Source organism: Arachis ipaensis, chromosome B08 (genome assembly GCF_000816755.2).
Source record: "Arachis ipaensis cultivar K30076 chromosome B08, Araip1.1, whole genome shotgun sequence".
NCBI lineage: Eukaryota > Viridiplantae > Streptophyta > Magnoliopsida > Fabales > Fabaceae > Arachis > Arachis ipaensis.
The window spans coordinates 174,064-185,783 of record NC_029792.2 but is presented as its reverse complement, the minus strand read 5'-3'; the positions used below and the strand labels follow the sequence as shown (position 1 = coordinate 185,783).

At 33.8% G+C, this 11,720-nt stretch overlaps 1 protein-coding gene across 1 annotated transcript; it reads left to right on the top strand.

Annotated features, from left to right (window-relative positions):
- On the top strand, positions 643-3,786 carry LOC107613674 (katanin p60 ATPase-containing subunit A1). Its single transcript, XM_016315776.2, has 7 exons — positions 643-1,038; positions 1,124-1,631; positions 1,803-2,000; positions 2,320-2,564; positions 2,741-2,899; positions 3,050-3,137; positions 3,290-3,786. The coding sequence occupies exons 1-7, from the start codon at positions 680-682 to the stop codon at positions 3,569-3,571; spliced, it is 1,839 nt and encodes a 612-aa protein (XP_016171262.1). The 5' UTR covers positions 643-679; the 3' UTR covers positions 3,572-3,786.

Below are 11,720 nucleotides of genomic sequence, written 5' to 3'. Positions count from 1 at the left end.
TATTTATTTATTTATTTTTTTTTTACTAAAGATAGGAGACTCGAACCCGCACCCTCTTAATTGAGTATGGGGAGAAAAGATAAAAGACTCGAACCCGCAACCTCTTAATTGAGTATGGGAAGTCTATGCCATTTGAGCTATTACTCGTTGGCACATGATTACTTAAATAAAGGATAAATTGTTAAAACAATAAATTATTGATTAAAATAATTTCAAAAAATACAAACCATAAAAGTATTCTTTTTTTTATGGACGAATAAAATTATTTTGTTAATTACTAAATGATTTGTTTATTTGATTCGAAATTTTGTCAAAACATCTAAATAATTATTTAGATGGTGTTTACAGAAAATAAAACAAAATTTGCTCTTTAAATTTTATATTTTTCTAAAAAATGTCATTCACCAAAAAATAAATTTATTGTTAAAAGTAACAAATTTTAAAGATCAAGTAATTTTATTTTTCTAATAATATTTACAAAAAAATTGCATCAAAAACACGTTTTGATAAGATATATATTTTTATCTTATTTTTAGATACTTTCAAGAATTATTTGTCATTAGATCATGATAAACATTTTCAGCAATAAAAATTTTCAATACCAATAAATAAATAAATAAAAGAATTAAATGAATAATTGAGTGGTTGTAAGTTGTAACCAGAGATCCAAAATTTTGAGATGAAAAGTTGTTGCGGGTCCAGTCCGTTACCACTTACCAGCAGCCAACGACTCTCTCCAAACACAAAGCCCACTAAAACCCCAAACCAACCTTTGCCTAAATCTCAAACCAGAAACTCCCAGGGTCTGTTCGGTCATTTTACACCCCCCTTCACTGAATTCCTTCCTCCCCGCTTAAACGCCACCGTTGCGAGGCCCATTCCCGCAGCTGCACTTCAAACTCGCAAGAAGAGAAGAATGAGTGGAGCTTCGTTAACAGGCTTGCAAGACCACCTCAAACTGGCAAGAGAATACGCTCTCGAAGGACTCTACGACACTTCCATTATCTTCTTCGACGGCGCCGTTGCTCAGATCAACAAGTAATTTCATACAATCCTCGTTAATCACTCAACTAATTTAGTTAGTACTTAGCTCTCCTAATCGGGTTTAATTTTGGAAATTCAGGCACCTAAACACTGTTGAGGATCCGTTAATCCGAGCGAAATGGATGAATGTGAAGAAAGCTCTGTCGGAGGAAACCGAAGTGGTGAAGCAGCTGGATGCGGAGAGAAGGGCATTTAAGGAAACTCCTGTTGGGAATGGGAGGAGGCGTCCTGCTTCACCTCCGATCTCCACCAAATCTAACTTCGTTTTTCAGCCGTTGGATGAGTATCCAACTTCTTCATCCAGCGGTCCAGGTGGTCCCTTGGACGATCCCGATGTGTGGAGACCGCCCAGTCGAGATGATTCTAGGTCTGGTAGCGGGAGAAGGCCCGTTGTTTCTACCCGCGGGCCTACTCGCAAGTCCCAGCAGGATGGAGCTTGGGCCCGTGGCGGCCCTACCAGGCCCGCTGCACGCGGTGCTAAGGCTGGTGGTGCTGCTGCTGCTGGTAGGGTTAACTCCGGAGCCCGGGGCGCAACCGCTGCCAAGAAAGGCACTGCTTCTGGAAAATCCAGCAAATCCGATTCAGTTGTAAGTGTAGCTCAATTTCCTCTACAAACTTGGAATTAAATGCAACATGTTGATCTGGATGAAATGCAATCTTTGTTGAATTAGTTAATTGGTTTAGTGGATAATGTATTATGTATATAGTATTATAGTTCAGTGTTTTGATGTAGTGCACATTTTTGTTTCAATGGATAGAATGGTGATGGTGATGATGGGAAGACAAAGAAGGGGCAATATGAAGGTCCTGATCCGGACTTAGCTGAGATGCTCGAAAGGGACGTGTTGGAGACGTCTCCCGGAGTGAGATGGGACGATGTTGCAGGCCTCACTGAAGCCAAGAGGCTTCTTGAAGAAGCTGTTGTCCTTCCATTATGGATGCCTGAGTATTTCCAGGTATTGATGGTTTATCTATACATACTATTCTAGTATTCTGATGTGTATATGAATGTTATACTTTATGATTGTTGTGATGTCTGGTGCTTTTTATTCCCTTGGTAGTTGTTTCGCTATATGTTGAAATTTGAATTAATCTTGCATGCTACTGTTTCTTGTTTTTCCTTGGAATTCTCTCATGCTTGTGTAGTCATGCACACAAATTCTCTTGTTATGTGAGCTCCAATGGCCTTAAGCAGGCTGTTGTTGTATTTCTATCCCATTGTTGTTGTCATGGAAAGACCTTTCCTGTGGAATTCATTATATGTGATTCTTACAGGGGATTAGGAGACCGTGGAAAGGTGTTCTCATGTTTGGTCCTCCCGGAACTGGGAAGACACTTCTTGCTAAAGCAGTTGCTACTGAATGCGGTACCACTTTCTTTAATGTTTCTTCCGCAACTTTAGCTTCTAAATGGCGTGGAGAGAGTGAACGCATGGTGCGGTGTTTGTTTGATCTTGCAAGAGCATATGCACCAAGTACAATTTTCATTGATGAAATTGATTCTCTGTGCAATGCTAGGGGGTAAGTCTTTGCTGTTCTTTTCCGTACATAACAATCTTGTGTGTTGCGTCATGTATGCCATGTTTTTATTTGCGATGGGGGATAATGGTTGTCAAGTACCCCTTGGGTTCACCCTGAGTTTGTAGTATCAGTTGAGATTATTTGATTTCTGATTGAGTTGCCTTTCAATTCATCAGGGCTTCTGGGGAACATGAATCATCCAGAAGGGTGAAGTCTGAACTTCTAGTTCAGGTTGATGGTGTAAACAATAGTTCCACAAATGAAGATGGTACCCGTAAAATAGTAATGGTTTTGGCAGCCACAAACTTCCCTTGGGACATAGATGAGGCACTGAGGTTTGTATTTGCTTTTCTGCATCCTTTTCTTGTACTTCTTAATTTGCATTGCAAGTGATAGAAGCATGCGATGAATTAGTTCTATCTGTTGGAAACCTCTTTTAATGTACATGTACTGATACAATTTGATGTTGATGCAAATCAAATCAGGCGAAGGCTGGAAAAGCGTATATACATTCCTCTTCCGAATTTTGAGAGTCGTAAAGAGTTGATCCGTATCAATTTGAAGACTGTGGAGGCAAGTTAGGACGTTGTGATTTACCTATGACACTGTCTTAAAGATATTATTATTATTATGTATTGCCTTTAATTAATTTCTTCAATGGATTCAAATGAAAGACATTGAGCATCTAACAAATACAAGATTTTCATGTTTTGCCTTTGCACCAGGTGGCCCCTGATGTCAATATAGATGACGTGGCTCGCCGTACAGAAGGCTATAGTGGAGATGATTTGACAAATGTATGTCGTGATGCTTCCCTGAATGGTATGAGGCGTAAGATAGCGGGAAAAACACGCGATGAGATCAAGAACATGCCCAAGGATGAGATTTCAAAGGATCCTGTTGCTATGTGTGATTTTGAGGAAGCTTTGAAGAAAGTCCAGCGAAGTGTTTCTCAGGCTGACATCGAACGTCATGAGAAGTGGTTTACTGAATTTGGATCAGCATAAGGAACACTAACACAGTGACATTTCATATTAACCACTATCCTGCACTGGCTGCATGATTTGCTCCTACTCTGCTGTCAATATTTGATTTGATTTCTGATGAGTGTTCATTGTAATTTGCAGGTGCTGGAGGGTTCTTTAATTGTTTATTTGTATGTGTTATCAATGATTTTATGTAATCTAATACTGTTTTTAAAGGAAATTGACTTCAACAACTACATCTGAACTCTTTTGATGACCAAGGATCATGTTGAACCATAGCGTTCTAGGTTGTGAATTGAAAAAAAAAAAAACACGCGTATAGATAAATATACACATGTTTTACCATGTTTTATTTTCTTTCCTTGTAACCAATGACCATTTAAAAAGTTCAGGATCTTAAAGTTCTTAAATCATATATATAACCATATTGCTGTGGTAAATCACAATCCCACGGTTAACATCTAGCCAAATTTTTGTCATCAAAATTCAAAAGAATAATATGATGATCAATTGATCATGAAGTTGTCTTACATACATACAGGCTACAGCTAGTAATAGAACGGCCCCATGATGAAAATAGAACTATAGAAGTAGGGCTTCGGCCCGTTTTAAAAATAATAAAAAATAGAACTATAGAAGTAAGTTATATGTGTTGAAACCAACATCGTATTCTTTTGACCCAAGAAAAACTTGATTTCGTTATTGGAGTTAAAATTGTTATTTACGAAAAAAAAAAAGGGTTTTTGTTGGACCGAAATCGTTTATTTACGAATGATCTTCTGATCTATGTCTGCCAAATTTTTGCGATCGTTACGTTAACATACATTAATTAAAACTTAGTTTATATATAAATCTGATATAAATAAGTAGACATATAAAATTTAACTATAGCTAATGGCAGTTATTTTTTTGGGTGAAAACTCACATGCAGTCTTCATGTAAAGTTGTTATTGCTAGTTGAAAATGTTAGATAACAATTTAGTCAGGTGAAAATTTAGGAGCAATTAACTTTAGTTGTTATATAATTTGACTGATTTGACAAAATTTTTATCGAAAAATGTTATTTGTACACCAAAATCAGCCTCCAATGTATTTATGTATAAATACATGTATGATTTAATTTATTTTCAATGTGAATTTGTATTTCAACATATATTTTATACTGGTGGCTTATTTTAGTGTACATGTAGCATAACCCATTTTCATCTAACTGCTTTTCGTTATTAATTTTACGTAAAATTGACTATATCTAAATTTTTACCCTTGTCAAATCATTTAACAATTCTCAATTAATAACTTTTATGTAAAGATAACTGCATATAAGTCTTTGTCTCTTTTTTTATGTGCATCAAAATTTATTTTTGTTTATATTAAATTATAACACAGTAGGGGACATATGCATTGGATAACTTATACAATTTATAATTTATATTGTTTTCTCCTTCCTTTTCTATTCGATTAATTTGGAGATTATTTGTTATTTTGTACATAAATACATGCATGCATTGTCTGCATAACGTGACAAACTTCATTAAATTTTGTTAGTGTATGTTTGTCTTTCGGCTCATAAATCTATACGAGAAAAATAGTTCCTCCAATTTAACAAAGCAAAAATTAATTTAATATCACACTGCTTAACTTCATTATTGGAGTACGTGATGATTTTTTTATCAAGTTAAATTATTATTTGTTATATATACACATGCTCTTTGTATAACATATGAAGTGGCCCTCTGAGCTCTGTAGAGGTATTACCGTATTACATATAGTATTTGGTAATGGTGTTAGACTATTGGTTTGCTATAATATGCATGTGCCTCTTCATGTGTGATTGAAATTAAAGTTTCAAGCATGTGGTTGCTATTTTAATTTGTCGTTACAGACGCATGTAAAGTTTAGGAGTGTGCATGACCCGTTTGGTCCGATTCTGAATATTTTAAAAGTTAATTTAGTGTGATTTTATCAGTTTTAAGGTCGAATAAGAGTCTCAAATATAAACCTAGTCATTATTTTGGATCGGGTTCGGATCATGGTTTGGGTCACCCGAATTTGGCCCGGTTGTTCGGTCATCATTCACAATTAATATTTTGCGTTATTAGTGATGGATGATAGTTATTCTTATATAGAATTTAAGTATTATAAATTTTAATATTTTGTATTATTAGTTATTATAAGACTATAAATTAATGTTTAATGTTTAAAATGCATAAGATTTTAGACTAATGCATAATATTGTGTTATTTGTATTGATTTAAATATTTGGTATTATTAGACAATATTAGTATTGATTATGGTTATACTTTAATTTTAGAGAAGAGTTGGTTCTTGTTATATTTTTCTAAGTAAATCTTATCATGTCAAATAATAGTTGGAGTTTTGGAAATTTTGATATTTTCATATGCTAACTTATAAGAAGGTATCAAGGTAATGTAATATTAATGATCCGATTTTCACCCAATTTTTATCCGATATAATCGTGGTCTAAAAATGTATAAATTTCATCAAGTTTAGGATGAGTTCGAATTTAACAAATAAATTTGATATATATTTCAAGTGAAATCTAGATCATATCAAATCCAATTTTATGTACATCCTAATAAAGTTTATCCTTATCAATCTTTTTTATATTTCCACCACATCGGCGCATTCTTTATTGTATATAACAGAAGATGAGGATAATGCAATACATGTAATTTATATCGTATAAATTCATTGGTTCAATTTGAAGCTAAGGTCAGAACCTACTATGTAAAATCGTGTCCATATATACATGCATAAACGAATTATAAATTGCATGCATACGGCGGGGTTTACGTATGTATATACGTAGTGGAGGCACATATAGAAGGCCAAGTTCATGTTTTCAGCAATACTCACATGGACCAATAGACAAAGATTATAACTTATCCCTTATATTATAAAATTAAACTTAATAATAAAGTAAGTCATAGAAGATTTGAATTTTGATTTCCCTTAATTATGATAAAAAGAAAGAAACAAACAAACTAAAAAACAGGTTTAATTAGGACGGTCCAATTGAAGGAAAACGCGTACATTATATTGCTGTGTCTTCGGGTTCTCCATATATGATGCTTCTCGATTTGTATATAACCTATGTGTGTATGCTATTATTATTATATTGTCACATGATCAAATAATTAAAGATGCATAATTATTTGTCTTTGCCGTGATAATTTAAGCCATGGCACGTGCATGTTGGGGAAGTTAGCAACATCAATCATCCAACTCTATCTCTTGGATGCTTAATTACTTTAAGTATGGTACGGATATTTCTCTATAAGTCAGGACATGTATATCTTTTAACCATTATAATCAAAATCTTGGATTAGTTAGAAGGAAATTTAACCCCACCATGGTATAATATATATATATATATATACCCTGACCCAAAATAAAAGATAGATTCAGTAAAAATAAAAAAATTTGTCTAAAAATGTAGTTTTTATCGTATATTCGTCTTTCTTAAAGAGGTCAGACATGTTAAAAAGAGAGAGCTTATATTTATCTAAGTAAATAATTATTTTTCTGAATCTCTTTAACTATGTCTATTTTCTCTGAAAGATAGATCTTAACAAACTCCCAAGATAAAAAGAACGGTTATCTATTAATAAAGATGGAACTACTCCAACAAAGGTAGTTATCTACTCTACTATAAATACACTGACACCCATCATGTATATTCACGTTCTAATCTACTAAAAACCTGCCTAAAGCCCTTGCTAACTTAAGTATCGGAGTCTCTTGCAGGTACCACCCCACACCACCTCACGAGGAACTCGAACAGACGACACATCGACATATCAAGTCGGACGCTGCCACACAAAAGAATCTGGACCTCACGTTCAGGTCCAAATCAATATTTCAGATAACCCTCGAAATATTGACGCTGTTGTCGGGGACCTGGAGCTCAACCCTTAATAATGGCGGATGATCAACAAAATGGTCAGACAGTCACCCGACATAAATAGGATGCAAGAATATTAAAAAGAAACTGGAATACAGTTTCTATGGATACCAAAAATTCTGTAAAAACTTCTCCCAATAGACAAAGGATATCAAATAGGGATGATGATTCTACTTTTATAGTTAAATTGGATTAAATATACCAAACGACAGAGACGAGGATAATGCGCTCGTAAACACTAACCATGGTAGATGGGAAGCCGCATATTCATCACCATCGTTAAAAAAAAGGAAAAGAAAATGTGACTGATCCCAATCTCCTCGTGAAATAGGATGGACAACGAGATATGTGCTGACTTACAACCACGGAAAGAATCATGATACCCACTCATCATAATGAAGCAATTGTATGTTTCAAATACACAGATTTTATGAAGAAAAAATAAATAAATAAAATTTTTCATATTAGTTAGTAATTAAAGGAAGAATGAAAAAACATTGTTGGTAAAAATAATGAAACCATTCTTCCTAACTCATGCCAAAAAATTTAGCATCAGCCAATTTAAATGCTACCTAATCAGACAATGGATTGATGAATCTAGTTTTTTTTTCATTGGATTCACAAATCAATTACAACAAATCAGTGAATAACACCGAAAAATCTCATGGCACATATTTCATTGGTTGCTTACAAATTGCATAACTGTTAATGAATTTGATGTTGTTTGCATACTAATAAAGATGGATGGCTTCCAGAAAGAAGAGCTCGACCTCCTCCCCAAAATTCGAGAAAGAACTCGGATAGGGAGGAAGCTCTAAAATAAAGGACGGCTCTAAAATACAACCAAAAGGTGATCAAAAGGAGTTTTGCCACCAACGACCTCATCTAATCCGAAATGACATCGAAGTACAGAAATCAGGAAAAAGAAATCTGGCCCCTAATTAGAAGGGACCTTACAAAATAGTTGAGGTTCTAGGCAAAGTTTACTACAAAGTGTCCGACCTCTAAAGGCAGGAGCTCCCGAGATCTTGGCACACTTGTAACCTAAAGAAGTACTACAGCTAAGTAGCAAATCTCGTGTATTGGTGTACTCTTTTTTTCAACTATAAGAATTTTTTAATGAGGCACAACACGAGAACTAGGGGCACCCAAGCCCCCTAGTGTGCAGATTTGTAAGGAAATTTCTTGATAAAAATTTTCTATCTCTTTCTTCAAAAGTTTCCTATTTAGAACGCATTAATTTAAGTTTGACAAATCGTGAAAATCATTGTCTGACCTCGAATGGTCGACAAGATGAAGCGACGAGATATAGATTAATGTAAGAAGTTATATAAACAACTCATACAAAACGACCTCAATGAGATCGTATAAAAAACAAGCTGTAAAAGTAACTTAATAAAGACCGACTACTTGAAGTCGAAACTAGAAAAGGAAACTAATAACCTAACAAAGTTGCTAAAATTTAAAGTCAAGCAAACTCTATCCAAACAGAAGTCATAAAATGCTCGAGTCCAACCTATGAAAAGATCAGAACTTAAGTAAGGATACTATTTATACCCTAACCCAAAACAAAAGTTAGACCCAGTAAAAATGAAAGGCCCGCCTAAAAGGGTGGCCTCTACCGCATACCCGATCTTCTTAAAGGGGTCGGACACGTTAAAAAGGGGCAGCTTATGTTTATCTAAGTAAGTAACTGCTTCCCTGAATCTATCTAGTTATCTCTATCTTTTTTGAAAGATAGATCATAACAAACTCCCAAGATAAAAGGAACAGTTATCTATCAATAAAAATGGAACTACTATAACAAAGGTGGTTATCTACTTTACTATAAATACACTGACACCTCTCGGATATGTTCACGTTCTAATCTACTAAAAACTTGCCTAATACCCTTGCTAACTTAAGCATCAAAATCTCTTATAGGTACCACCCTCCACCTTCTCATGAGAAACTCGAACAGACGACACCTCGATATATCAAGTTGGATGCTGCCACACAAAAAAATATAAATTTCAAATTCAAACCAAAATCAATATTTCAGATAACCCTCGAAACAATATCCATATGCGCTCAATAATATAGGGCGTTTTCTAAAACAACTATTACTATTTACTAAGATCTTAACAACTAGATCTATATCATCTATTTTATGTTGAAAAAAAAAATTATTAAGTACTCTGAGTGTAATTTATAATATACATTGATACATTGATATTTATAACAATACAATTTTAACATATATGACAAAAATTGATGGAGAGATGAAATATTAAATTTTTTTAAAAGATTAATTTATTTTTATATATTTTAGATAGAAAAATTTAGATGTCTCGTTTTTAAAAATTAGAGACATTTTTTATATTTTTAATTAATTAGAGACTTATATGTCTTTAAATTAAAAGGTTAAAGAATTTTTTTATTTTGTAATACTCTCAGAGTATTAATTAATAATGAATCAGTAAAAAATATTGCTGTTATTAATTTTTTTTTCATTAACAACATTCAATGAAATTCTAGCTAGTTAATTATCAGGACAATAAATAAATAATACTGTACGAGAATAATTTCAATAGTATAGTTTAATTAATTAACTCATCATCTTTCTTGACCGTTCAAAATATCTCTTTGTATCAGATGGTGCAAATATCTGAACATATGTATAGTATTATAAGGAAAAGTAATGCATGTGCCTATGTGGTAATAATCTTTGAGACCTAGGTAGAGTAGTAGTAGTAGAAGAGTATAGTCTTGAAATTAGAATTGGCATGGTCAAAATTATTACAGACTCCAGAAGAAATTTTGCCTTACCAGTTTAGGAAGACACCAAACCATGCATGTTCTTTGACTGCAAATAAAAACCATCTTATTTTAATTAGTACTTAAAGAATGTTATTTAATTTTATCCTCGCTTGGCCTATGCTTCTCATATTCTTCGAAATTAAATAATGTTCAAGCTTAGCTTAATTATATATGAATCTCACGCACTAAACATGTGCATTATAAGTTTAAATATACATAAAAAAAAAATGACCCACGTTGCATGATAACTGAGGTTCTTCATTCATAAGGGAGCCCATATATATAGGGGTGGCAACATATACCCTACCCGTGAGTACCCAATCCGACCCTATCTGGTCGGGTAGAGTTGCCAACCTGATTCGCAGCAGGTAGGGTAGGATGTGGGTAGGATTTTTGTGTAGGTTAGGTAGGATGCGGGTTGTGCCTCAATCCTACCCGACCAACTTGCACTCTATATATGTATATGTTATATACTTATATAAAAATATGTTTTAAGTGGATGTTGAACAAAGACTTCTCACTAAATGCAAAAGATCCTTAATCATTAAAAGAAGATCATTAATTGATAATTTATTTATTTATTTTTTACATAAAAGTCAGTTCTATTTTAAATTATTATCAAGTTATATAATAATGTTGCATCTTTTTTTTACCCGCGGGTAGGGTCGGATACTCGCAGGCTAAGAGGGAGTAGGGTTAGGGTTGAGATATTCTCAATCCGCGAATAGAATAGGGTTGAGTTTATATAAAAATCTCAACCCATGGGTAGGATTAGGGTTGGCTCCAAACCCTACCCTATCCTATCCATTGCCTCCCATACATATATACATCTTTAATTTTCCTTATTATTCTTCATTCATTTACTATTTGAATTCTCGTATACTTAAACTGTTTTGCCGTTACTTTTCTTTTTATTTTACCAGAAGTAGTATAATATATAACACAGCATAATAAGTTACTAGTAATGGTAAACAAATTTGAAGTAAATGAAATGGTGGACCTTAGGTTATATCGTTATATCCAAAATTCCAAATGAATGGGGGAAGCCATGGCCCGTGGGTTGAGTAGGCGACCCAAATCGGTCCCCGGGCCACGTGAAGAGCATGTGCACATAGGAAGAGAAATGTAATGTATGTGTGATCTCTGATCTGTGATATTGTGAACACACACGAGCCTGTGTCCCATGAATGCATGTCATGTCATGAGCAATTTCAAGTCTTCAACCACAGGGTGGGCCACAACCTTTATCCCCCCAAATCATCATCTCATTCATCATCAATTAATCAATGACATCAACATACACTATATATAGTATTTCTTAATGAGTATCTTCAAAGTACATTTCGGAAATAAATAAAAATACTAAAAATACTTTTTAATTATTTTAACATGATATTTTAAAATATATAGAAAATATATAATTAGAGAAAATTCTATTTCTAAACC

Excerpts from the sequence above, each read along its gene's own strand:
- LOC107613674 (XM_016315776.2), top strand. The coding sequence starts at position 680 with ATGAAAAGTTGTTGCGGGTCCAGTCCGTTACCACTTACCAGCAGCCAA. Across the intron at positions 1,632-1,802 it reads CCAGCAAATCCGATTCAGTT|AATGGTGATGGTGATGATGG; the intron begins GTAAGTGTAGCT and ends TTCAATGGATAG. Across the intron at positions 2,565-2,740 it reads TCTCTGTGCAATGCTAGGGG|GGCTTCTGGGGAACATGAAT; the intron begins GTAAGTCTTTGC and ends TCAATTCATCAG.